We start from the raw sequence: 25470 nt of genomic DNA, 5'->3' as shown, positions 1-25470 counted from the left end.
ATGGAGTTGGCAAGATCAGATGTTTTTCCTTGAAGTGGAACCACCAGTTCTAAAGATTTTCCTCTGGTTTGCTTGAATTATCTGTCGTTGGCCTTCATTGAATCATTGTCTGTGCTTATTATGCATTTTATCAGAATAAACTGTTTCTTGGTCTTTGCCAGTGTCCCAGTTGACTTGGAAATGAGAGGGGAGGGAGACATTTACTGAACACCTGCTCTGTCGGCTAGGCACTGCCTGGGCTTCTTTACATTTCATGCTTATATGAAACCTGAGACCAGAGCATTAGTCACTTACAGTGTGAAGCAAAGCTAGGATATGAAGCCAAGTCTCTGATTCTAAACGTGATGCTCTCTTTCAGAGGTTGGATATGATCCTTTATATGTCTACTCTAGCCAGCTCCTGTGGATGAGACTCTAGGAGTCAGCTCAGAAAACATCTCTATGGTCAGTTGATCTGGTCATTAAAAATATAGGACATCATTTGCTCACCACAGGTCAGGAGGTTGATGGTGTTACTGCCATCCTCCAGGTGAGGGGCCAGATTTAGAGCAGTTCAGTGATTTTTCGGAGTTTTGATGTGGTTTTGTGGCTTAATGCGCTGGACTGAAGTCGTTTGAACAGCAAGGTTGGCGGTTCAAGCTCACCAGCCACTCCTTGGAAACCCTATACAGGGTCACTATGGGTTGGAACCTACTAGATGGCACTTAACAAGTGACTTTTCAGTTCTGCATGATTCCAACTTCCATGATTTGGTTACTGTGCCACACTGACCTTTCAGAATGAAGTGGGGAGAGCTAGACTCTAGGGCCTAGCCTAGTGTTTCCATGTAGGACTTTCTTCCCAGGGTTTCTCAGATATGTGACTTTTGAATCCTAATCCCTAGAAAAACCAGTTGAAGGAATAGAAATAAGTATAATTATCTTGTGAATACTAAAGCCTAATAGTATAGAAAGGTTACTGGTTTGAAGGAATCTTCATCACATGAAAAAACAAGAGCAGGAAACACAGATGAGTGGAGTTGAAGTTTAAGGGAGCCAGGACAGGCGCAGGTAGGAGAGAAATGGCCGCCATCTATTCAGCCTTCCTGGTAGTAGTTGTGTGTTGTGCTCCCATCTCCTGCTAACGGAGTCACTCTTACAAATAAGTTTATAAAGTACTCTGTACAAATCCTGAGTGGTTTCCCAAGAAACAAGCTTTGGAAGCAAAATAAATTAAGCTGGTGATTTTGACATGTGAATCTGTGTAGTACTGTTATTCTTGCTAGGGTAAATTTGAATGCCAGGTTGTTTGAATGCTATCCAATTAAGTTGCCTAGCATTTTCCAGTGTTTGAATATTCCCTGTGGGCTTCAGTTCTTTTTTAATATTGCCAAACTTAATATTTATTACACAATTTCTCTACTATATGATGACAAAAGAGTATGAAAAATGTTGGAAGTATTTTAAAGAATAACTTCTGCTTTTAGCAATCTGATCATTCTCATTTCTTGCTCCTAAACTCCAAAGATGGAGTCCTGGTGTGGCACTGTAGGGTAAGCAATGGATGGCAAGATAGGTTTGAATTGCAAGGTTGGCAGTTCAAACACATTAGCAGCTCATCAGAACCTCTACATAGGGTCACTATGAGTTGTAACCAACTTGATGGCACTTAACAAATGCCAAAGCTGGAGTCCAAATGTAACAATTGTGAGGATGGCTCAGGACCAGACAGTGTTTTCTTGTGTTTTGCACAGGGTCGCTGAGTCAGAACTGACTTGATGGTACCGAACAACAAAACTCCAAAGATAAAATATTTGTGGTGAATCTGTAAATTACTAACTTGGACCCACGGAGTCCTGATGTGGTGCTGTAAGATAAGCACTGGACTGTTAACCACAGGTTGGTGAGAGAAGCCCACCAGATGCTCCTTAGGAACCCTATACAGGGTCACTATGAGTCAGAACCAGCTCAACAGCACTTAATCTAGACCAGAGAGGCATTCTTGGGCCCAGGTAGGCTCACTGACCTCAGGAGGGTCTGTAATCACTGACTAGAGTCAAGACCAGGACATGGGTCTCTTCACACCTAGTGCCTTTCACTTGTTACTCTATTACATTGATTTCAACCCAGATAATTCTTCCAGACTGTCACTGTTTTTGCTCAAGGTTGAAGCAAAATGATCAATGGGAAAAGCTGTGAGCCACAGTTAAAAGTTTCTTAGAGCAGACATGAATACAATGAAGCCCTTCAGTGGAACCTACACTTTACTCCTACAACTATAGAACTCAACTGAACCCATGCCTTTCACCTCCCTGTGTTGGTTAAGTGCCATTGAGTTGATTCTGAGGAGAGACTGGTAAGTTTGAACGGTCCACCTTGTGGTTCGAACCAACTTTGTGGTCTTGTGATTATCCTACAGTGCCACACCAAGACACGTGATCTTATTCCTCCTCGATTACATCCAGTTCTCTCTACAATGCCCTAAATTTGCAGAAGTCGATTTTACATATGACTCCCTTATGTGTGTATGTGAAGGATTCCCTCCCAACAACCTGAGGAACCAGACATAAAGATTATAAGTGCCATTGGAAGGCAAAGGAACAAAAACTAAGGAGCCTGGCCAAAGCAATACAGGTTATACTTCACAAAGCCAGGCCTGAAACTCAGGTCAAATTTCTGTAGCTGTGTGTCTGTGTATACTGAGTAAAGTTGTTTGGCCTCTGTACTTTCGTATTGTAGTAGGGTCAGTTTCTCAGTTCATTTCCCATCTTTTACCTGGATGGCCCTCAGCCCCTGTTTTTTGCCTCCATGGGTAAGGTACAATAAAAAAGCGATTCAAAAACAAAAGATTCAACATCCTTTGTGGTGTAAGGGTGAGAAGACTGCTGAGAATGTGGTGGGCCTGAGGAGGCGGCTGACCAGAGGGAGGATGCAGTGCGCCATTCCTCCTCAGCTTCCAGGAACCAGAGCCAAGCTCTAGTTATCCAGCAGCAGGTGACTCACTAGGGCGAAGGTAGACAGTTTTTCAGAGCTTTTAAATTGCACATCAGACATGTTAATTATAACTTTAATATAACAATTGTTATTAAAAGCAGCAACTCAAACCATAAATCTTTCAGAAGGTGCACAGGGTTGTAAGACCAGTTGATAGTAATGCAGCTCTTATCTGGTATGAATCAAATGCTGAGGTGGGGAGTCACAGGGGCCTTACTAAGCCTTATGCTGATTCGTGCCCCCTTCCTCAAGCCCAGAGAGAAGGTACAGATGCAACAGACCCTGCTCCTCCGAGGCTTCCTCTGAAACCCAGAAAACAGGCCTGGGAGGTTGCTGTGCTCTCTGAAGTCAAACAGAAAGCTACAGATAGGATCCCGGGTGCCACCCCTTGCTGGGCTGGGGCTATCTATCCGCAGTCTGGGGCTTGAGTGGCAGCAGCTGTGGGCTTCAGAAGGGCAAGAGCTGTGCTTAACCACAGCCTATCCTAGCCTGGGCTATGCCAAGGAAGCAGGGGAAATGCTAGGCTGTGCCCAGAAGACAGGATCCTGTGTGAAAGGCACTGAAGGAGCTAAGATTGAGGCAGGGGCATCTGAACTATCTCAGGGACCCCCTAAGGAGAGGGTCAGGCCCAGTAATGGACAATCCAGTTTCTCAAGCCTGCTCCACACTCCTTCCTCTCACTGCTCCATCTCCCCACCCTCCCCCTCTTCCATTTGGCAGCCTGCAAACCCCACCAAGCTGGAGGCCACAGCAGCAGTCAGTAAGACTGGTCCTTATCTGGTATACCCCCTTCTCCATTCAAGGCACTTCTTTCTGTTCTCCAATCAAGTGAGTCAGTTTCTAATTATCTCTGGAAGCAGCAAGAATAAGGGTCCCCTCCCTCCCTTCCCATTTTTGGTTTTCCTCCACATGGGACCAAGTTTCTATGTCAGTTCTAAGAATTCTATTTACACTCCCACTAACAAAGGCTTCCCTTTGCGGGGACTGAAAGATGCGGGCCTTTAAAAAATCCCATCCTATCCCACCCATAAGTGATTGTCAGTTTTAGGATAAGGCAGGAGAATCCTATGCTTCCTTATGGGGCAAAAGTAGGTTCATGGGCTGAAAAAGGACCAGGAACTAGGCTTTCACAGTTGCAGCAGGCAGCCCTTGGAAAAGGGCCAAGGGAAAGCCAAGGGCAGGAGCCAGGCTGGCACTAGGAGGAATGGGTGTGTATGGTTACAGCCCTGAAAGATGGGACTGAATGTGTGTACCTGGATGTAGGTAGGGGTGAGGTCCATGCCTGGAGGATGAAAGCACATGTGGAGATGAGCTGATGTGTTACTGTGTTGTGGGATCTGGAGAGGAGCAGGAAACAGTTCCTTTCCTCCTTTCCCGAGCCTGCCCTGCCTGTTGCTAGGTTTTCAATGATGCCTTCTTTCAACAACAAGGCCAGGCAACTAAGGAGAAGTTACTTGTAACCTTCACTTTCAGCCTTAATCACTGGGGCCTGGGTCTGGGACCTTCTAAGGCAGAACGCCAGCCTGTTCACTCTGCAGACCCTTGGCGTCCCCCAGGGTCTTGTGCTACACAGGCTTTCACAGGCCGTCTCCCCCACTCCCACCATCTCTTCCTAAGGGCAGCAGGGAATGGCAGGAAAGTGGGAGAGGAAAGTTGAGGCATCCTCTTTGAGAAGACTGGCTGCCCCATGGGTCAAGTGTGAAGGGCAACCAGTGGAGGGCCTACTGTGTACACATAGGGTGTGTAAACATATTACATACCTAAAGGGGTTAGTCAGGTGAAGGGAAGAGCCTTGGGGACAAAGAATCAGGCTTTAAGATACAGGGAGCATAGATGCAGAGGTACAGATGCAAGAGTTTGAGGGAGAGGAGTCAGGATGTGGCAACAGGAAGAAACAGCCAGAGGACCTTAAAGACAGGTGTGTGTGTGGGGGGGGGGGGGGGAGGGGGGCAGCGATGAGCCTGTAGAGGCTCCAGGGCAGGGCCTCTAGAAACCTGGAGCTCTGCCCTGCTTTCCTCCCCATCCAGCCTGGAGAAAAAGGGAGAAAGATTGGGGGGGTGGGGGGAGGCGGTGCGCTGAGGCTTCTGCTGTCCCTCCTCTGGTTTCCTGGGCTCCTGGCATGCTCTGAGGGTTGGTCAGTAAGGGGTGGTCCCTTCCCACTCCACCAAGTACTGAACCTTGCCGTCTAGTGTGACCCTCCGAGCCAACACCTGGTACTTCTCCCCACAAGCTAGCCGCCCAGCTGCACCAAAGTAGTTGGTGATAGATGACTTGAGGTGGGACAAGGACGAGTCGTCTTCACTGATGCTCTCAAAGGTGTGGCTGTCGATGCCGTCATCTGGCCGCTCAGGGCCTGAAGCCCCCTCTGCACTGCTGTCTGAGGGGCAGCGCCCACCCAGCTCAGCTGCCCTCCGCTTTGCCCGCAGTGGCATGTACACTTTGGCTGCCAGCTTCCTCTTGCGGCTGCCCACTGTCCGCCTATACCAAGAAGGGGGAGAGGAAGATGGTGGGAATGAGCGTGGGTAATCCTAATGCCAAGCTTCTTGGCATGGATTATCTAGCTGGATCTTCACAACAGCCCTGGGAGGGGAAACGGCTCAGCAGCATCTGGGGAGAGTGAGAGCCACGGTTCAAACCCAGGTGTGCCCAAATGTAAAGCAGGTGCTTTTTATATTCAGGGTCTTGGCACTGTGCAGTTCCAGGGCTCCTGAAGCTGAGCTTATACTGTCTTGTCCCACAGCAGGGATCATTTGTAACTAAAGGAGCCAAGGGTGGGGAGGGGAGCGAGGGAACTTGTACCCCAGGGTCTGGTTGGAGACAGGCAGGCAGAGTCAGACGGGATAAAGGGACATAAAGGAGAGCTACACATTCAGACGCTTAGAAATGCCAGCGAGCCAGGGAGGACCATAAAAACAATGAAAATACATAGAGGCAACCACAAAGACGCCTAGACAGATGTGGTGCCAAAGAGAATCTTCCTAGACACAGCTTTACAGTAAGTGCTGTTGATCCATAGTGATCCTGTGTAGGGTTCTGAGGAGCAGCTGGTGGGTTTGAACCTTCAACCTTGTAGTTCAGATTGACCTTACAGACCAGTGCATTATCCTGCAACACCACACCAGGATTCCCAACCAGCGCTATAGGCATTATAATTTTAATTCTATGTTTGCAAGGGTCTCAATATCCTAAAACACAATTAGAGGAGCTTCCAAGTCGATAAGAATTTCCTGTGTGCTTTGCAGCCATCCCCCTTTCTCTATGCAGCTGAAGCCCAACAACTGCCAAGCGGATGGACTCAGCTAGGTCCCAGAGATTTCTGTCTCCCACCCAGATCCTAGTTCTGCAGGATGCCATCTCCCTCTCCATCATATCTCCAAAATAACAGCTCTAGAGAATCTGAAAGACATCAGATTTAGCAAAGAACCAAAAGGTCAAGGCTCCCCCCCCTACAGTCAAGAGAGGCACAGATGTGCAAAATCATGACACAGCCCAAAATGAAAGATCCTGGAAACAGAACCACCCAGCAAGAAGTTATCGCCCTGCCTCCTGCCGCATTCCAACGGGATGAAGTCACAGCACCCTGAATGCTCAGAGCTCCCATCTAAGCCCCAGTGATTGGAACCACAGGGTCCCAGAGTCAGGCTCATACAATCCCAGAAAGCCAGGATCCCCAGCCCAAGACTCAGATGTATAAATGAGCATGGTCACCGAAGAGTTGGAGGGGCTGTGGGGAATGATGATGGGACAGGCCACCAGGAAGCTCACCTGGAGTTATAGGAGAGGCTGGTGGAGGCGGAGCCAGAGGTGCTGGCAGCATCCGTGGAGTCTACATCTGAGAAGAAGGTCTGGCCTGAGCTGGCACTGGGGGAAGGAGAAGCAGGGAGGGTAAGCTTGCCTTCCACCTGGCCCAGAAAGGTCCTGCCACCCTGACCCTTGGGACATCTCCAGTCATCTCTACCCCTCTCAACATGCATCCTTCATCCAAGAGCTTCCTTCCCACCATCACACCAACAGTTGGTTGCCTCCTGCCTGCCTGTCCATTTTCTATGCATCCAGCCTTCAGATTACAAGGAGTCAAGGCCTTTCTGAGCCACTGGTGATGATAAAGATATACAACCCCAGGCACTCAGGCAACACTCCACAGATCAGAAGTGTTTTCATCTGCAGTATCTTGTTTGAGCCTCATAACCATGCGAAACAGAAGAGGTTCATAGGGGTTAAAGAACTGAGCTAAGGCCACACAGTAACAGCCCACAGGAAAGTGTTGGATGACCTTTCATTTGGGGAATCAAATGGCAAATCCAGCCCCTCCCAGGGGTGATGATGTCATTCCATTATGGTACACTGTGGTGAACACAGGGTATTCGAGGAGTTTTCAGATTGGAGAGGCAGGGCAATGGATGTTCCAGACAGAGAGCACAGCAAGAGCAAAGATGGGAGCTGAGGGGCCACTTCAGCAGCAGGGAGTTATGCTGGAAGCTCATGGAAAAGGACTCCTAAGACAGACCATTTTCACTGGGGAGTTCAGAATGAACCACTCCCCTCAGCAGCTTTCCTGCTTTGCCCCTGCCAGTCTTCCTTCATTCTTTGGGGAAGAGAGGTGGTCTTCTCTGGGTCCCTCATCGTTACCTTTTTAAACTCTGTATTTCGTCCAGTGTGAAATCAAATATGCTGGCCAAGTGGTGATTGGTGCTCCAGGCAGAGGTGAAGTCACTCTGTGGACAGAGGGAGAGGGAAGGGTCAGGCAGGGAGCACCCATCCCACCTCCCACAAGCACCCCTGCTTCGCAGCTGAAGGACACACAGCGGCCTGCTGCTCCAGGGCTGGATCCTCCCCAGGGTAAGGATGCTCCATAGTCCAAGTCTTGACTAGGAAGCCAAGTCACCCCAGTTCTCATTCTGTTTCTAACATCCTATGCCCTTTCCCTCCCGGCACCTGTTTCCTCAACAACAAAACAAGACCTCTGCCTGCTTCACTCTTACAGGTGGCAGGAAACACAGGAGAGTTAAGTAATGATGATCAAAGTGCCTTGTTAAGTGCCAGCACCTAAGAGTTAATGAAGAGTGTGTGCCAGGGGCCCTGGGTCCTAGAGGCTGGGCTAGCAACTGCTCAGATGTGTGAGCCTTCAGTTACATCACTGCACCTCCCCCTGGCTCAGTTTCCCCACCTGGACAGTGGAATCAAGAGCACTACCTGCCCTTGCCCACCCCTTTGGTTTCTTCAGAGAACTTGGATAAGTATGGAGTGCCTAACTTGCCCTTATTTCACGTACTAGGAGCTAGTTTCTCCTTTAAGGGATATGGGACAACCCTTGGGGGGCTGGGAGACGACTTTTTTTGGCAGGAGGAGGGATGGGAGGGGGTGGGGGCGTGGTGCTGACACAGGAATCCCTAATATGTACCAATCCTGACAGGTAAAAGTGGATAGAAAGAAAACAAGAAACTAACACTGGGAATAGCATCTTCCAGCAAAAACTTTGATCTTTTTCTTCTATAAACTCGCCTTTTCTGCTGCTGAAATTCGTGAGGCAACAAACTGCGGAGACAGAAGAGGGAGAGGGTGGCCCAGTCAGAGCCTGCTGGGGGCTGGGGGTGAGGGCATGGAGGAGCCTCAGGAACATCAGGGGTCGGGCTGGTGTTGCAGCTGTGGCGGGTGAAATGGGCTCTGACAATACCAGCACCCTCACAAGGAGACAGGGATGGGGTGGGGGGGAGGCAGTGGGTGTGGAGGAGGCCATGGTGAGCAGAAAGAGGAAGAAGGTACCTCCCCCTGGCATATGCGTCCAGTTGCCCTACATGCCGCCCATACACCCAGGATGAGGGGGCACACCTCAGAAGAGCTAGGGACCCCCTTACACAGATTTTCCCTTCACCTTGGACCTCCCTAGTCTAGCAACACTGGATCCCAAGATCTGGCTTTCCCTGAGCAAGGCAACAAGGGGACATGGTAGAAGGAATCTGGGATCAAGCCCCGCCTCAGCCACTGCCTGGTTGTCTCAGGATACCTCTCCAGCTGGGTTAGCTGGGTGCAGGCCGTCCTTGCTTATCTGGGCAGCCACCATACTCTCTGGGCCCACCACATGGCCCACCCACTGGGACTGGGAGCTAGGAGCAAAGAAACCGAGTTGAGCTGTGGCCATTGCCCCTGGGTTCCTGGGCACTGACCCCGACTTGTTCTTTCCTCTCTTGCGAAGCTCAGAGGAGGCACCGTTCTCGTTGGGCACCAGCCCCTTATCAGGCAACAGCTTCCCTGGTGGGTTGGGAGGAACTCGGATGCGCAGGCGGAAGATGCACTTCTTCTTCTTGATCTCCTTGCCGCAGAGGAACCTGAGGGTGGCCAGGGAGAAGAGAAAGCTCTGGAGTCTGTTGGTCCATCTGCTTGGTGACTGGGGTCAAGCATTTATTTAAACCACCCTCTCTAGCTCCCTGGACCCAAAGCTAAAATCCAGAGTGGCCTCAGGAGACTAACGCCCAAAGTCAATGGGATCAGGAGTGCCAGGTGGTAGCTGAGAATGTGACGGGAGCTCCTCCCTTCCTTCCTGCGTGTGTGTGGTTCTGGCTGTTCTCACCTCTACAGCAGGGCCCCGTCCAGCTCACAGTGGAACTCCTATGGTCCAGACACTGGACTCTACCCCATTCTGGTCCTGGTCTCCCTAAGGAGACTGAAAAGCATTCCAGGCACTTCACTCAGCCTTCTTGTGTGGCTGCTGAGGTGACCCAGACACAGCCCTACCCTCGGGGGAGTCACTGTCCACTGGGAAAGTAGTTGGTCTGATGCACTCAAAAACAGGGCTGTGTTTGGGCTCCAAGCCATGGGGTAGTATAAGAGGAAGTGGTTAATTTGGCTGGGAGATGTCTAGAACACAGAAGCAAGAACCCTATGGTGTCCTCAGCATTCAGCTTAGGGCCAGACTCAAAGCAGCAATTTGATACGAATGCAATGAATGAATAAAAGGGTCTGAGCATCTTAGGGCAAGGGAACACAACAGGGTCAAAAGCACTGAGATGGGAAAGAAAGGGGGTCAGTCTGGGTAGTAACCAGAACCAGCAAAGCAAAGGGGCAACAGGAGAAGATGTGGACAGGCTCTGATCATAAGGAGCCTGACCATTCCCTTGTGTTGGAGCAAGGGTGTGGTCAACTGAGTATTCTGAGAAGAACTCAGAAGAAACAGATTGGGGGACAAGTGAGGAAGCTGTGGGCCCACCTAGAGATGCTAAGTGCCTGGCCCAGAACCAAAGATGGCTAGAGCAGGAGGGGTCCTCAGAGATCATGGGGTGCAGCCTCATTTGGTGTTGAACCCAGTATTACAATGTGGCAGGCTGCTGGGGTAGTCAAGGGAGGCTTTGCAAAGCAGGTGGGATGTTCCCTGATCTTGAAGGATGTGAAGGATTTACATAATCAAAGAGAAGGGGATGTAGGGAGGGGACACAGCCTGGGCAAAGGCTTCTAGACAGGAAGAATCTTTAGACTGAAATTGCACCCTGTGGGGTGCCCTGTAGCACTCCCTCCCCTCCCTGCACACACCTGCTTTTGTAACTGTTCAGAGCGTTGAGGAGATGAGGTCCTCGATCCGTCACAGGGGTGCTGGTCAGCTAAGGGGGAGCAGGTCAGCAGGACAGAGTCAGACTCAGGCACATGGCCTCTGAGGTGGCCCCAGCCCCATCCGCTCCCGCCCTTCAACCTCTTGATGCTTCCCAGCCCTGCAGGCAAGAACCATGTGACTTAGTCTATGACCTGACACAGGTCTTTTCACCTCTCTGGAACTTGTTTCTGTTTGCAAATGGGAGGAATAACTCCTGTTGGATATATTGTTGTTGTTGTTAAGTGCCGTTGAGTTGGTTCCGACCCATCGCGACCCTAAACAGGGTTTCCGAGGCTGTAAATCTTTACGGGAGCAGAAAGCCTTATCTTTCTCCCGCGGAGCAGCTGGTAGTTTCGAACTGCTAACCATACAGTAACTTGATTCGTAACCACTACACTACCAGAGCTCCTGTTGGATATATTAGGAGTTTTAATTTCAAAGGTCCAGATCTTTGACCAAATTCTACTACTCTGTGGAACCTACCATTCAGAACTAACATGAAACATGAACAAAGCTTTATATACAAAGATGTTTACTGCAGCACTGGTTCTAATAGTGGGCAAATGAGAAGAAACTGGAGGGAAAGCCCACGAGTAAGGAAACAAACTACAGTGGAAAGCAATGTGGCCATAAATCAATCAAATAAAATGTTTAAGGAGATTCTGATAATAATGGAAATTTATGGCAAAATGTCAACTGAAAATAAATAAGATTTTAAATCATATACACAGTAGAATCTAACCCACAAAAGAGGAAAAATTTGCATAGAAGGAAGAATGGAAGAAACAGTACATAAACAGTAGTTTCTAAGTGTTGGAAACAATGACTTTTTTTAGTTTACTTCCTGAAACTTTTTAAAACCTACAGCCATGACGTCAATTCCAACTCCAAGCTTCTTAGGGTTTCTGAGATCGTAAACCTTAACAGGAGCAGACAGCCTGCCTCATCTTTCTCCTGAGGAGCAGCTGGTGGGTTTGAACCACTGACCTTACAGTTATCAGCCCAATGCTTAACTTATTACCCCACCAGGATTCTTTTATACTTTTTGATACTTTAAAATCTACCAAGAACATGAATCACTTTTTATAAATTAGGAAAAAGTTATTAAAAAATACCAGCTGTATCTGTTACGAATTTTAAAATAAATTATTAATCACTGTAAATGATATTATGTGAAAACCCTTGGCAAAGTATAAATCCTGTCTCATTCAAGGAGGCTGTGTGGTACTCAGTAGAACATGGGATGTGGTAGAAAGGATCCTGAGGGTGTCATGGACCCATCTTGGAAGCAACTGGAGAGGTCCTAGCTCCAGTTCCTGTGGAGCCCCAAAACTATGCCTGATAACAGGAAAGTGGCTTTCCCACTCTGACATCCTCAAAGCCTCGGACTTCACTACGCAGCTTCCAGGTCCCTGGTGACCCACTCCTGCTATTCAAACTAGGACCAGTAGGGGTCGGGCCCACTTCAGTTTCTATCCTAGCCAGGTGGTTAAATGCTGTCGAATCGGTTTCACACATGGTGACCCTGTTTAGGGTTTTGGAAGAGCAGCTGATGAGTTTGAACCGCCGACCCTTCGGTTCAAAAGAAACCTTGAAGTTGAGAGCTTATCCTACGGTGTCCCACCAGGACTTCTTTCTAGCCATGTAATCCTGAGAGTATATCAGTGACCATCTCAGTAATCCCTGCCCACTACCAAAAACCTGGGCTCAAGAAGCCGCGGGTAGAGCGCACGTTCAGAGGTTCTCAGACAGCGAAAGCTTAGATAGCTAGGTCCTAGTTATGCGCTGTGTGATCGAGGACAACCCCTCTGCCTCTCTGGCCCTCAGCAACCCCCACGCTCTCTTGTGCTACTCTGATGCCCTATGGCCCCTGCATACCTTGCCAAGCTGTAGGTGCTCCCAGTGGTGATTGACAAAGGCCAGGATCTCCTCAAAGTCAAAGTACTTCTTCTTGCTCTGTACTCCCAGGTTGTAGAGGGCTAGGTGAACCACATCCACCCTGGGCAAGAAGGCAAGGAGGTGGGTGGAGTGAGGCAAGGCAAGTGCTAGACCAGTCAGGGCTGGTTCCAGCTGAGGGTCAGAGCAAAGCTAGGACCAGGTGGCTGGAATGGAATTGTTCCCAGAGGTAGGTGGGGGGTGGAGGAGGAACTGGGAGGAGGCAAAGGAGGGGGGGCTTGGCCAAGTCCCACCCTCTCACCATCGCAGGGGCAGCCTCTCGATGTACTCTGGGCCCTGGTTACACACGGAGCAGAAGAACAGGTAGAACCTGTGGGCGTGTGGAGAGGGGACCTGTGGTGGGAGAGGCTCTGACACCCCTCCTCCCCACACCTGCCTTCCCCAAGTCAGCATTCTCACTCCTGGGGCTGGTGGCCCTGGAGGAGGGGGACAAGGATGGAACAAGATGGATCAAGGACTATCCCTCCATCTCTAACCCCCTTTCCCAAACATCATTGCCCTGGAGTGTGGCTGAGCTAGACCAGTCTGCAGAGGTCACCTCTTCTCCCCCCCCCATGAGACATTCACACAATCACAACCAACACAAGATGGGACAGTAACCAAATGTCACACGTAATGCCAGACTGGCTTAGTCCCATTGGATAGAAGTGCAGTCATAGTATCCATTTCTCCACTGGCTCCTACAACAACCCTGGGCAGGGATGGGGCAAGTCCTGTGCTAACCCCCACCCCCTGATGTGTGTACACACACACACACAGGAGAAGAAAGAAACTGAGGCTTAGGGAGGGCAGGGACTTATCTAAGGTACCCCAGAGTCAATGGCAAGTGGAATGTGGCCTAGCTTGTTCCTCTCCTGCCTCCTAGCTCAGCCCATATGGGGATGCCCCCCAATGAGCTGACTCTCAGATAGGTGCACACCAACAAAGCTGCCCATGGGACAGGCAATCTGGAGGAGGTGCAGCTGTTACCCCCCTACCTAAGGCAGCTCCTTCCACAGCTGTGCTCACTCAGATTAGTACCAGTACCTACCGGTCACCAAACATCATGGGTTCATTGAGGCACTGGGTGCAGGCTTCATGGAACCACTGTCTGCAGCGGAAGCATTGCAGCATCCGCAGGTACCATCTAAGGAAACAGGAGCCCGAGTCAGCTTAGTTCTCAACAATAGGGTTTGGGGCTGAGATTTAGGAAGGGGTAAGGGGCTCGGAAACCCTGTACAGGGTCGCTATGGGTCAGAACCGACTCAATGGCACTTAACAACAACAACAAGGGGTAAGGGGGGCTGAGATTCAGGAGAGGGGGTGGGGAGGGAGAGAGAGAAAGGGTCCAGAAGGTGAGTTTCCTGAGGACAGAGATTCTATCTCTTCTGTGGCGCCTCCCACAATGCCTGGTGCAAAGGCCAACTAGCCCAAGGGAGTAGGCTCAACTACCTAAGGCTGTGTATCTCCCTGGAGGCCCAGGTCAGCAAAGAACCAGAGTCGCTCCACCAAGCCAGGGTAAGCACAACACTTGTCCTCCCGGAAGAAGACTCACATTTACCATGCACTCAGGCTATGCCTGGGGAGGTGCTAGGGGCACAGCATATGCTATCTCATTAAATCACACCATCTGGTAAAAGATGGGCCACTGCGCCCATTTTACAGATGAATCAGATGAATCGCCCATTTTACAGATGAATCGGTAGCTAAACAATGTGCTCAGAAGGCGCTCAGAAAATAAGGAGAGGTTGGTGATTAAAATCCTGGTCTAACTTCAAAGTCCAGGCTCTTTTCTACCATGCCACATGGGAGAGCCTGCCCTATTTCTGAATTGTACCCCACACACTGCTCCTCAAACACCACTGACAGGGAAAGATTGGCTTAGGAACCTTCATGGAGAATAATGGCTCCAGTAAACCCCACAGGGGACAGGGACCAGATCTGGGTTTTCTCACTGGCTATTGTGCCTACCCTGGTACTGTAGCCAAACCCAAACAGTGGACCCGCTGCCACTGAGGAGATTCTGACTCATAGTGAGGGTTTCTGACAAGGCAGATCTTTACGGGAGCAGACAGCTTCAGCTTTCTCCAGAGGAGGGGCTGGTAGGTTTGGGCCTCCAACCTTGAGCTTAGCAGCAGAACACCTAACCTACAACAATACCAGGACTCTTTGTATTGTAACCATTCAACAGCTCACTGAATATTCATTTAGAAGACAAAAGCAATTCCTTAACAAAGATCAGTAAATACTTTGTTCATACTTTGTCAGGTGTGCGCCATCTGACACCTGCATCAGAATCACCTGGGTGGAGGTAGGGGCTGTCTAGGTTAATGCAGATTCCTTGGCCCACCCCAGATTTACTCTTTTTGGGTGAACCTGGGGAAATGCATTTTAAATAATCACCTTTAATCTTCCCTTTAAGTGCTCAGAATCACTGCCTTACTGCTAATATAGGTTTCCACCTTTATTTACTACTAATAAAGTTTTCCACAGCATTTCCATCAGTTATCCCCTAGGCCTCCCAATATCCCCAGGAGCCTGTGAGTTGGTGGAATCACCCTTTGAGAGACGTGGCTGTAAGCACAGCCTCAGACCCCTAGTTCTCAGCAATAGGGCTTGGGGCTGAGATTCAGAAATGGGGAAGGGCGGAGAAACTGTCTGGAAGGCTGTTTCCTGAGGACACAGATTCCCATCTCTTATTTCTATGGCTTCTCCCACAATGCAAAGTGCAAAGCGAACAGGCTCAACTACCTATCTACCTATGGCTGTCTAACTCCCCAGAGGCCCAGGCTAGCAAAAAAGAACCAAAGATTCTTTCCCCCTAGCCAGGGTAAGCACCCCCTATCACAGAACCAGCAAGGGATGACGCCCCCCACCCACAGCTTCTGCTTGCAAAACTCCAGAGAAGAGGATCTTAATATCTCACCAGGTAACCTATTTCACTGGCTGACCGTGAAAGTGATTTATCTTCCATTCACTAGTGCCGCTGCCAGTAACAGTTCACACTACTAAACACTATGTGCCGAATGTTGTGAGCCTTTTACATGGATGATAAAATTCATACTCAAAACCACCACATGACAAGAGAACTATCAGAGTTGATGACCAAGGAAATTAACTAGTTCGGGGCTGGACAGCTGGTAAGGGGCAGAGCATGATTTGAACATCTAGGCGGGTAAACAGACAGGTCCAGACTCTTAACCACACCTCAATACTTGCTCCTTTCTCACCTGGGACCCAGGTACACACCTCGGTCCCACCTCCGTTGCCCCGCCCCCTCAGCCCCTACCCCGTGGATCGAAACTCCCGGGCTTGCCCCGCCTCCCTGGGAGCTTCTTCCGGGTAGTTAGATCTTCCGGGCGGGCCCGCGGCTTGAGGCCCCGCCCATGAGACCTGACCCTCCAGATCCGCCCTCGAGACCTCGCCCCAGTGGCCTTACTCTCCAGGCCCGCCGCAGTAACAGTAGCATTGCTGCTGGTTAGTGCGGTGGGGTGAGTCCCACTCCAGTTCTTCCGGCCGGTAACACAGCACCATCTTCACAGCCTGCAGCGTCCTGGCGATGGCGCCCTTCTTCAGCGCGCCGCCTTTCTGGGGGAGATGAGGGCTCGGGGTCATCGCAAGATGCCAGTTGGGACACATGTTGTCAGCACTTGCTGACCAGTGTTTGGACCTACTGACACTCCCATACAGTTGAGAAAAGAGCTTTTCCTCACCAATCTCGAACCCATCAACTCTACTACAAAAGGGTCTCCATTAATTTAATGGTATTAATAATAAAAAGCACAACAAAAGGAACGTTAACATCCATTATATAGGGGTGTGGGCACTTAAATGGATTTTCACTTAATACTCCAGTTATTGGAGAAGTGGTTAATGGTTATTGTGCCCAGCTGCTAACTAAAAGGTTGAATGTTCAAGTCCACCAGAGGTGTCTTCGTAAAGTAGGTCTGGTGATCTACTGATGAAAAATCAACCTTGAAAACCCTATGTAGCACATTGCTACTCTGGCAGACACAGTCACCATGAGTTGAAACTCAATAAGAAAGTAACTGCTTACCAAGTATTGGAGGCCTCCTACTCCTGACACCAAACCTATGCCCATTTTACAGCTGAGGACACTTGAGGCTCAGGGAGGCACAGCTGGTACCAGAGCCCAGGTGTGGCCCTTCTGCTTGGCGCTCAGACTCTGCCATGGAAAGTCAGAGTCCAGGGAGTCTTCTGGGCTTCTTCATTGGAGGAGAAGGAGAAAGGGACTGGGAAGGACGAAGGAGTACTCACCCGTACAGCCAGTGCGAAGATGCAGCGTCGGCAGAACCAGGGTGTGAGTAGGGGTTGGTCGGTGCTACCTGCTATGGGGATATGGCACTGCTGGTGGTAACCTATGGCAGAGGAGGTGGTGGTGAGTGACCACAAGGAAGCAGTTGCCAAAGGTCATTCAACCCAAAGGTGACATGGCTGAGGAGGGCTGTAGCTAGAAACTGTGCTAGAAATGCTGGAAATTGTGCCTGCCAGCTGCTGAGGGAATGGCTGGCGATGTCCACCAAGATATCTTGGTCAAGCTAGTGTCCAGGAAAAGACTGAAAATAAACATCATTCCAGTGGAAGCACCAAAGTCAGCCTGTGTCTCCCATCATGCTCTCCACCTGGGGGTGGGGTGGGGTGGGGTGGGGTGGGGGGGGTCCCAAACTGCATACCTCGTTTTACTTTCCAAAGGCCCTCAACTCCCAGACCCATGATCTTGAAGCTCCAACAGAAACATGAAACCAGCTGAGGCCCCAGAGAAGCCTGGAGCAGTACCCATGAAGGGACAGTAGGGGGGTTCACAAGCCAGAGGCTTCTCAGTGCCCAATTCAGCCCACTTACCCAGACCACATTTGCCACAGATGAGGATCTCATTCAATGGCCCCGACGTCTTTCCCAGGCAGATGTTGCACTTGGGCTCTTCACCTGGAACACCAGCTGAAAGAGAGGCCCTTAGGGTCAGGTCTGGCTCAAGGATATTAATAAGAGTTTTAATTTTACATTAGATACTGATCTGCCCCTGGACCCAACTGCTGCCCCATCAAACCTCTCCACCCACATGGGGCGCTATTATCATTACCCCATTGTAAAGGTTGGGAAATTGAGGCTCAGAGAGGTGAGGCTCTTCCAGCTAGTGGGTAGAAGAGGTGGAAGTCAAACCTGTAGTTGTTTGACCTCAAATCCTTTGTTCCTTTGGCCTTATCATGCTGCCTCTCTTGCCTAATTTAACTTGGTTTTGTTAAAACAGACTTTTTATGTTAAGTATTTTTAAGTTTATTATGTAAAAGGTAAAAGTTATATAATAGTTGTTATTGTTAAGTGTCAAGCTGGTTCCAACTCAGAGACCCTGTAATAGGGTTTCCCAGGAGCAGCTGGTGAGTTTGAACCATCAACCTTGCAATTCAGACTGACCTTGCAATCTAGTGCTTATTCTACAGCACCACATATAACAGTGTACAGAATATTATGACACCTCACGTTCTCCTCAATAATTATGAATTCATGACCAATCTTATTCTAATTATATTCCCACCCACTCACTGTTCCACCCGTGTTACTTTTCATCAAGTCCCAGTTATCCAACAATTTTTCTATAGAAAATGAAAAATTGATATACTTTTCTGTAACTTATCTTTGTAAGATCAAGGTTTTTTAAAAAAATAATAATTACAGCACCTTTATTATACTTAAGTTTTAACAATTTTTTCTATTTTAAAAATATTTTTTGTTTTGGAAAGATACATAGCAAAACATATCCTAATTCAATAATTCTACATGTATAAGTCAGTGACACTGATGACATTCTGCAAATTCTGTGACCATTCTTACCCCCCTTTTCAAATGGTTCCTCTCCATTAACATAAATCATCTGCCCCTAGGTTTCCTAATTGCTGTCAGTTTGAGCTCATATATAGTTCACTAAAAGAGCACTGTATTTACTCTTTACTTACTAAACTGTTGCCTGGTTTGATGAACACTTTGTTGGCAGTGGAGTCAATTCTGACTCACAGTGATTTTATATAGGGTTTCTGAGGCTGCAAATCGTTATGGGAGCATAAAGCCTCATCTCTCTGCTGCAGAACTGCTGGTACTTTTGAACTGCTGACTGTGAGATTAGCATCCTGACTTGTAACCACTACGCTACCAGAGCGTCTTTAGGGAATATATTTTTTTATTTAAATTGTAAAGAATATCTTAGGGTAATAGTTTTAAGGGTTCAGCCAGTCTCAATGGCTCCAGAAAGTCTGGATTCCATGAGAATTTTAAATTGTCCCACATTAACAATAATTTTTTAAATAAAAAAAAAAAAACCTACTTGAGTTCACATTTACAATTGTCTAAGTATCATAATATTAATAATTTGTTCTTTTGAATCAAAATCAGCTAAAAGTCCACATACGGTGAATGGTTGACTATTTCATAAATAGCTTTTAACCTACAGTTAAAAAGTGATTAGCCCCTCTGTTTCCCTCTACCTCTCTTTTTCCCTTTTTTGCATGGTTACATTTTGTTGTATGTTTATCTTGTTTTCCCTAGTTGTTGTTAAGTGCCGTCGAGTCGATTCCGATCCATAGCAACCCTGTACAGGGATTCCGAGGCTATAAATCTTTACAGGAGCGGAAAGCCTCATCTTTCTCCCACGGAACAGCTGGTAGTTTCAAACTACTGACCTTCCGGTTTGCAGCCCGATTCGTAACCACTATGCTACCAGAGCTCCTTGTTTACCTTAGCAGACTGAGTTTATTTGTAAGGCAAGAAATGGCATTTCTCCATTCTCTGTGGTACATACAAGTACTCAAGAGATGTTTGTTGAATACATAGCCAGGCAGGGACCTCGGCTCTTATTCCTGAATATGCCTACAGGAAGGTGGGGCCCACAGAAGGTCTTAGTAGGTCCTCACTAGCTTAATGAAGTGATGGATCATTTACTGCAGTGAACCCAGCCTTATGTTCTCTTCTTGGGAAAAGCCAGAGGAGTCCCTGTCCTGCCCATAAGGAGCAAGCATCTGGCAGTGGAGATGAGTCATTCTCAGCTGAGCAGCACCTCCACAGTGCCAGACACACAGGGAGCCTTCTACACAAGGTCTGCTAAGGCATACTGTCTTTGTTCTCCAGCTGGTCCCTTATGCTTTCTATAAGATGGTAACCCAGAAGAGGTCATTAATCTTTATTGCTTTGGATCTTTATATGATAAATTTGGGGTGAGAAAAGTAGGGGAACGAGTCCTCCTGTATTGCCCAGAGCCTTTCTGGAGAATGGGCAGTTTGGGAACTCTACTTACTGGCTCTGCTATTCATAAGGTTTTTGGTGACTAAATATTCGGGAGTAGTTCGTCTCTCCTTCTTCCTAGTCTGTCTTCATCTGGAAGCTCATCTGAAACCTGTCTACCATGGGTGACCCTGCTGGTATTTAAAATACACGTGGCATAGCTTCCAGAATCACAACAACTCAAAAGCCGCCACAGTACGACAAACTGACAGATGAGTGGTTAGTGAGGTTGGCCAGGATCAGGCAGTGTTTCGTTCAGCTGTGCATAGGGTCAGTACCAACTCAATGGCACCTAACAACAACAACTCACTGGCTGGTTCTGTGGCCTCTATATTGTGAAGGCTCTGTGGAATCTATCCCTTAGGATAACACATTCTAAAGAAACTGCCCCTGCTGTACCTTACATCTTTGGGGAACAGCGTTACTCCAATTGATAATGACAGCATTGAACTAAGTACTTTATATGGATGATCTCATTTAAGCCTCACATCTACTTTGTGAGGCCGCGAAGCCATTGAAGAAGCTGAGACCCAGACAAGTTTCATCACCTAGCCAAAGATATATAGCTAGTATTTGGCAGAATTAGAATTTGGTCCACGGTCTCTCTAAAACCTTGCCTCTTCTTTCCATACTACTGTGTAAGTGGCAAACATTTCTTCTCTCATGCCAACTCTGATTGTTGGTGTTGCTGTTAGGTGCCATGGAGTCAATTTTGACTCATAATGACCCCATGTGGCAGAGCAGAGCTGCCCCATAGGGTTTTCTAGGAGTCCTGATGTGTCGCTGTGGGCTAATACGTTAGACTGCAAGGTCAGTGGTTCAATCTCACCAGCTGCTCCTTGGAAACCCTATACAGGGTCGCTGTGGGTCGAAATCGACTCAACGGCACTTAACAATAACAATCTTTACAGGAACAGATCACCACAGTTTTCACTGGAAAGACCAACAACCTTTCAGTTAACAATTGATCTCTTAACCACTGTCCCACCAGGGCTATTTGATTGCACTATGAGTGTTTTGCCTGATTAATGAGTCCTGGTGTGGCACTGTGGGTTAATGCACTGGCCTGCAAGGTCCATTTGAATTGCAAGGCGGATGGTTCAAGCTCACCAGCCACTCCTTGGAAACCCTATACAGGGTCACTATGGGTCGGAACCGACCAAGGCACTTAACAATAACAACATATGCATGGGAAGGAAGAATTGTGGCCAAGAATGCTTTCAATTTACCTTGTGGTCAGCATTCAAACCCAGTCTCTCCATGGGAGAAAGATGAACTGTCTGTTTCCACTGACTCGATGGCAGTGATTTGGTTTTTTGGTTTTGGTTAGAGTGTATTAGTTCTCTGAGGACAGGATGGGATCTGATTCCATTCTGATTCCCCCACAGGGCCCTGAACATGTCAAGTACCTAAGTCTGTTTGTTGCATAAACATCGGCTAGGGTAGGAATGGTCTATATGAGTAATGAAGACTGTCAGAAGTCCTGGCATCCAAGGTACAGATCCAACCAACCCTGAACACAGCTCCACTTCCATCTCAGGCCCATCTGTCATCATGCTGCCTGTTCCATCTCTGCTTCTTTGGTCTTTCCCTAATCCCAAACTCCTTGTTCCACTGCCAGAGCTTCCTCCAGCAGTCTTCTTCACATGTTGCTAGGGAACACTGGGCTCACATCTAGAAGTAACACATCTGATTGCCTGTGCCCTTCCCCACTAGTAGCCCCTAACTGACTCAGAGCGTTGTGCAGTAGATCAAATACAGCAAAGAAGTAAACACAGGCCTGAGACCCAATCCTAGCTCTCCTGCACTAACTCAAGCCACTTATCCCATCTGTCCTGGTCTCCTGCATGAGGTTATGAGTACTCAAAAAAAGAACAGCTTTTTACATAAATGCACAATTGGTAATAGGATTGTCATTTTAGGTGGGCTTAAGGGTCCAGGGACAAGGCCAGGTACCAAGAGCAAGAAGAAATAGAAGGAGGAGAAAATGTAGGTCATAAGAAAAATGGACTAAGGAGGACATGGATACTCAAAATCTTAGGGACACTCACCATGCTGTATGTCCTTCCACAGGACCCAGAATTTGGAATTATCTTCAAAGGTCACAAGGCAGCTTTGCTTAGAACTGCTGACCTGGGGCACAGAAAGGGGGTTGCAATGTTAAGAAAGTAGCTGGGAAAAAAACCAGACTGCAACAGCAACTTCCACAGAGGGTAGAAGGATTAGACCCACTCCTTATGTTCTAGAAAGTAGAGCACTCCTACAAGGAGAAGGAGTGTGGCAGTTCCTAGAGGAAGTGTGCTCTGAGTTCCTGGAAATGGACAGAGACAACCTTGTGGGTATGGTGAGAGCAGAACAAGCCAGGTGGTCATTGGTGCTCCTCTCTAACCTGTTTATTTACATAGGCTCAAGGATAATATGGCACCAAGGATGACGTCTGCATAACCTAGCTCTGGCTACTTCAACTCTCAACTTCTGGATATGAGGGACAAGAAAGGAATCTCCCCCCAGCACTTGAACCGAGAGCTGGGCCAGCAAATGAGAAGACAGATGCTGAGCCAGGGAGGTCATGTTTACCCTCTTGATCTTCCCAAGGTAATACAGTCCATCTGTCCATCGGCACAACACATACTGGCCCTCTGTCAGCTTGGACATCAGGTCTTTGAAGTTGTTCCTGGCTTTCTCCAGGGCCCCCTTGTTGGGGAGATGGCTGACGGCACCATAGGAGTCCCGAGTTCCTGGATCCAGAGCTCGATTCTCCATCGGCTTCCACTGACACTGGAAGAACAAAGAGACAAGGTTTTGATTCCTTTGCTTTCAGCTTCAGAAGACCCACTGGGGGAAAGAAGGAAACGAACACATATGCAACCTTGCGATGTATCAGACACATTTATTATCTCACTGAAGCCTCGTGATGTGACATTTGGGAAGCAGACTTCATTATCCCCATTTTATAGATGGAAAACTAAAATTTGCAAGGGGAAGGGGCTTGTGGTCAAAGGCAAAGCCATGGTTCATAATCAGGTAAGCTGATGATGTAAGTATGATGTTGCTCTCTTCTCACCCATATTATACCTGCTGCCTTTGAGGTGATTCCAACTCATAGGGAGTGTACAGGACGGAGAAAAATTGCCCCAAAGGGTTTCCAAGTCTTTATGGAACTAGACTGCTACATCTTTCTCTCGTGGAGTGGCTGGTGGGTTCAAACTGCTAACCTTCCAGTTAGCAGTCAAGCACTTTTACCAGTGCATCACCAGGGCTCCTTCTACCCAAACCATGCTGCTTCCTACATGGGAACAAATCTCAGCCAACACAGAGCAAAGACTCCCTGTCTAGGGGCCTGCAGTACATTCCTGGGTTGAAGAGCCTGAGGCTTTATCCTTTAAGCAAACACACTTCCTGTTCTCTGGGTGAAAGGCCCTCTCCATCTGCCTCACATCCCACCCTGAGATCTAATCAGGGAAAACTCACCTTGCATTGGTGTGGACTTGGCCATCTGTGTCTTTGGTTAAGTCCTCTTTCTGTTCTCAATTATGGGATGATTTAATGGAAACCAATTCTGGGGCATTTAAACCCACTTACACTTTCACCCAGATACAAATGTGTTCCATGCCACCCTTTCCACTTCTGTCTTTCACCATACTATAAACGGTGCTGCTCCCCCATAGATTTCTCGTTTCCTGCTAATGGTACTACTTTGGGTCCCCAGAACTCTGAGGCATCTCAGACTTCTCTATTGTGACCAATTTCACCCTGACACAGTGGCTTCTGACATCCATCCCCTCTTTACAGTCCCTCTGAGCTGATCCAAGTTCAAACCTCACCTTTTGCCAGGCCATTCATTCCTCCAATAGCTGCTTCCTTAGCCTTGTGCTCACCTATGCTAGATACCTAGGATGGGTGGTCTATCACCCATCACAGAGCCTACTGTAAACCAAGCCACTCCCTGTTTTTCTGCCTCCCCACCAGATTCTTCCAAAGGCCACCAATTCCCATTTTCTTAAATCTTCCTTCCAGAAAACCTTTTGGTGACTCTCTTCCAATGCCTTCTGAGCAAGGTCCAAATGCTTTTATCTGGCTTTCAAAGCCCTCCTTCACCACCTCGGCTCTCTGGACTCACCTGGCTCCACACCCCTCCACACACACACTCCATTTCAACCAAACACAGCTTTGCTCTGTTTCCTGCACCGGTTACACTGACGCCCTCCATCTCTCAGCCATGGCTAGGCACCTGGTGCTGTAATACGTAGACTGGGAGAGTCCTGTGTGTTTCCGTTTTGAGTATATGTGTACCCATGTGAGAATGCACATGATGAGCCAGTGAGCATATTAAACGAATAAACATGTGTACAATGAATTTGAGTTTGTGCATATGAGAGTGTATTCGTGACTGAGAAAGAGGGGCCCTGGGGCTAGCAGGGCACTGTTAGAGGATTCGGTCCCTAGACGATGGTGCAATCCCATCTCCACCCCACCCCCACTCCCATTTCTCTAGGGTGGAGGGCAAAAGCACTGGGAATCCCTGCTCTCCTCTGCCACCTGGCTACTTGGGCGCTGCGACGCTCCAATCTGCTGGGCCCCGGGCCACAACAGGTTCACAAACTGACATCGAGAGGCTGGGAACGAGTCCCGCCACCGCGCCTCCCACGGAAGGCGGGGGCCCCTGGGTGGCGGCCCACACCCCCGCCTCCATCTCCAGAAGCGGGCCCCCGTGGACTGTGATTGGCTGATTCAAACCCATCGGCAAAGAAATGCCTGTTTTGCGGGTTCCCGTCCGCGTCCAGTTCAAATCCTCAGCACGGGAGCGCGGGGCCAGGCGGGGGCAGGAAGCGAGGATGATTCATGCACCGGGGCCTCTCCCGGGGCGGCCGTTGGCTTTTTTTTTTTTTTTTAAAAAGGGTGTTCAGGGGGAAAAAAAAGGAGAAAGTTTGCAGAATTGTCCCTTTGGGTTTCATATGTTCATCTCCCCTGATCGCTTCGACGCCAAATCTCGTTCCCCCACCCCAGTCCTGCCACAGCCCAACTTTGGACGTGAGCAAAATCTCAAACGCCCCAGCCAGCCTCCCCGCAAAACAGGAAAATGAAAGACTTAGGGTAAGGGACTAGACCTGTCACCATGTTCCCAACAGGCTCAGAGCACCCGGGACCCCTGGAGTTCCTGCCGTCCTGCGGGCACTGTTCTCCCATCCCCCAGGCGCACAGGTCGGCAGGACTCCAATCCCGGGAGACGCTGGATCCGCCAAAGTTCAATAAAATTTCCAAAAGAGAAATGTATAGAGGGAAAGAAGAGAGTGGCGGGGAGCCCCCCAAGCTGGCCGGCCGCCCGCAGCGCGGAACTTACCGCTAGGCTGCGTGTCCGCCGGTCCCACTTGGAGTCTGGCCACCAGGAGCATCGGAGGAAGAAGCGGCTGCGCCTGTGGCTGGCTGGCCGAGTGTCCGCCCGTGGGGCCAGGGTCGGGGTCTTGGTGGGGGCGGGGCGGGGCGGGGGCGCCGCGGGGAGGACCGGGGGAGGAGGAGAAGGGAGGGGCCGGGGCACTCAGGAAGGGGCCCCCTGGGCGCGGGGCGCCATCTTTTTCGCGTTTTCCCGCGAATTATTGACGTCCCGCTTATGTAATTAGCTGGGGCCGCGCTGGCCTCGCCATTGGAGCTGGCGGCCCCTGGGCGCTGTAGCGCCTCTTGCGCCCGCCTCCGC

The 25470-nt window shown here is 49.0% G+C and overlaps 1 protein-coding gene across 2 annotated transcripts; it reads right to left on the bottom strand.

Annotated features, from left to right (window-relative positions):
- Positions 1-4947: 4947 nt before the first annotated feature.
- Positions 4948-25123, bottom strand: PHF19 (PHD finger protein 19). 2 transcript variants are annotated; one of them, XM_006865667.1, is made up of 15 exons: positions 25120-25123; positions 22356-22556; positions 21830-21911; positions 17352-17447; positions 16767-16867; positions 15928-16076; positions 13540-13635; positions 12751-12819; positions 12432-12552; positions 10496-10563; positions 9136-9297; positions 8419-8506; positions 7601-7686; positions 6737-6832; positions 4948-5449 (listed from the first exon to the last, which is right to left on the bottom strand). In XM_006865667.1, the coding sequence occupies exons 2-15, from the start codon at positions 22539-22541 to the stop codon at positions 5107-5109; spliced, it is 1743 nt and encodes a 580-aa protein (XP_006865729.1). In that variant the 5' UTR covers positions 22542-22556; positions 25120-25123; the 3' UTR covers positions 4948-5106. The 2 variants fall into 2 exon arrangements, with proteins under 2 accessions (XP_006865729.1, XP_006865730.1); XM_006865668.1 differs by lacking the exons at positions 17352-17447; positions 21830-21911; positions 25120-25123 and having other exon boundaries at positions 5107-5449; positions 16767-16834; positions 22490-22541.
- Positions 25124-25470: the final 347 nt, after the last annotated feature.

This window comes from Chrysochloris asiatica, unplaced genomic scaffold (assembly GCF_000296735.1).
Source record: "Chrysochloris asiatica unplaced genomic scaffold, ChrAsi1.0 scaffold00081, whole genome shotgun sequence".
NCBI classification, from domain to species: domain Eukaryota; kingdom Metazoa; phylum Chordata; class Mammalia; order Afrosoricida; family Chrysochloridae; genus Chrysochloris; species Chrysochloris asiatica.
This window is presented reverse-complemented; position numbering and strand designations above follow the sequence as displayed.

What these genes read in the sequence shown, in the direction of transcription:
- PHF19 (XM_006865667.1), bottom strand. Translation starts at nt 22,541, where the DNA reads ATGGAGAATCGAGCTCTGGATCCAGGAACTCGGGACTCCTATGGTGCC. An exon ending in TCTTCGCACTGGCTGTACGG is followed by an intron (nt 16,077 to 16,766) that starts GTGAGTACTCCT and finishes CATCTCCCCCAG; the next exon opens with AAAGGCGGCGCGCTGAAGAA. An exon ending in AGCACCTACAGCTTGGCAAG is followed by an intron (nt 10,564 to 12,431) that starts GTATGCAGGGGC and finishes GCTCCCCCTTAG; the next exon opens with CTGACCAGCACCCCTGTGAC.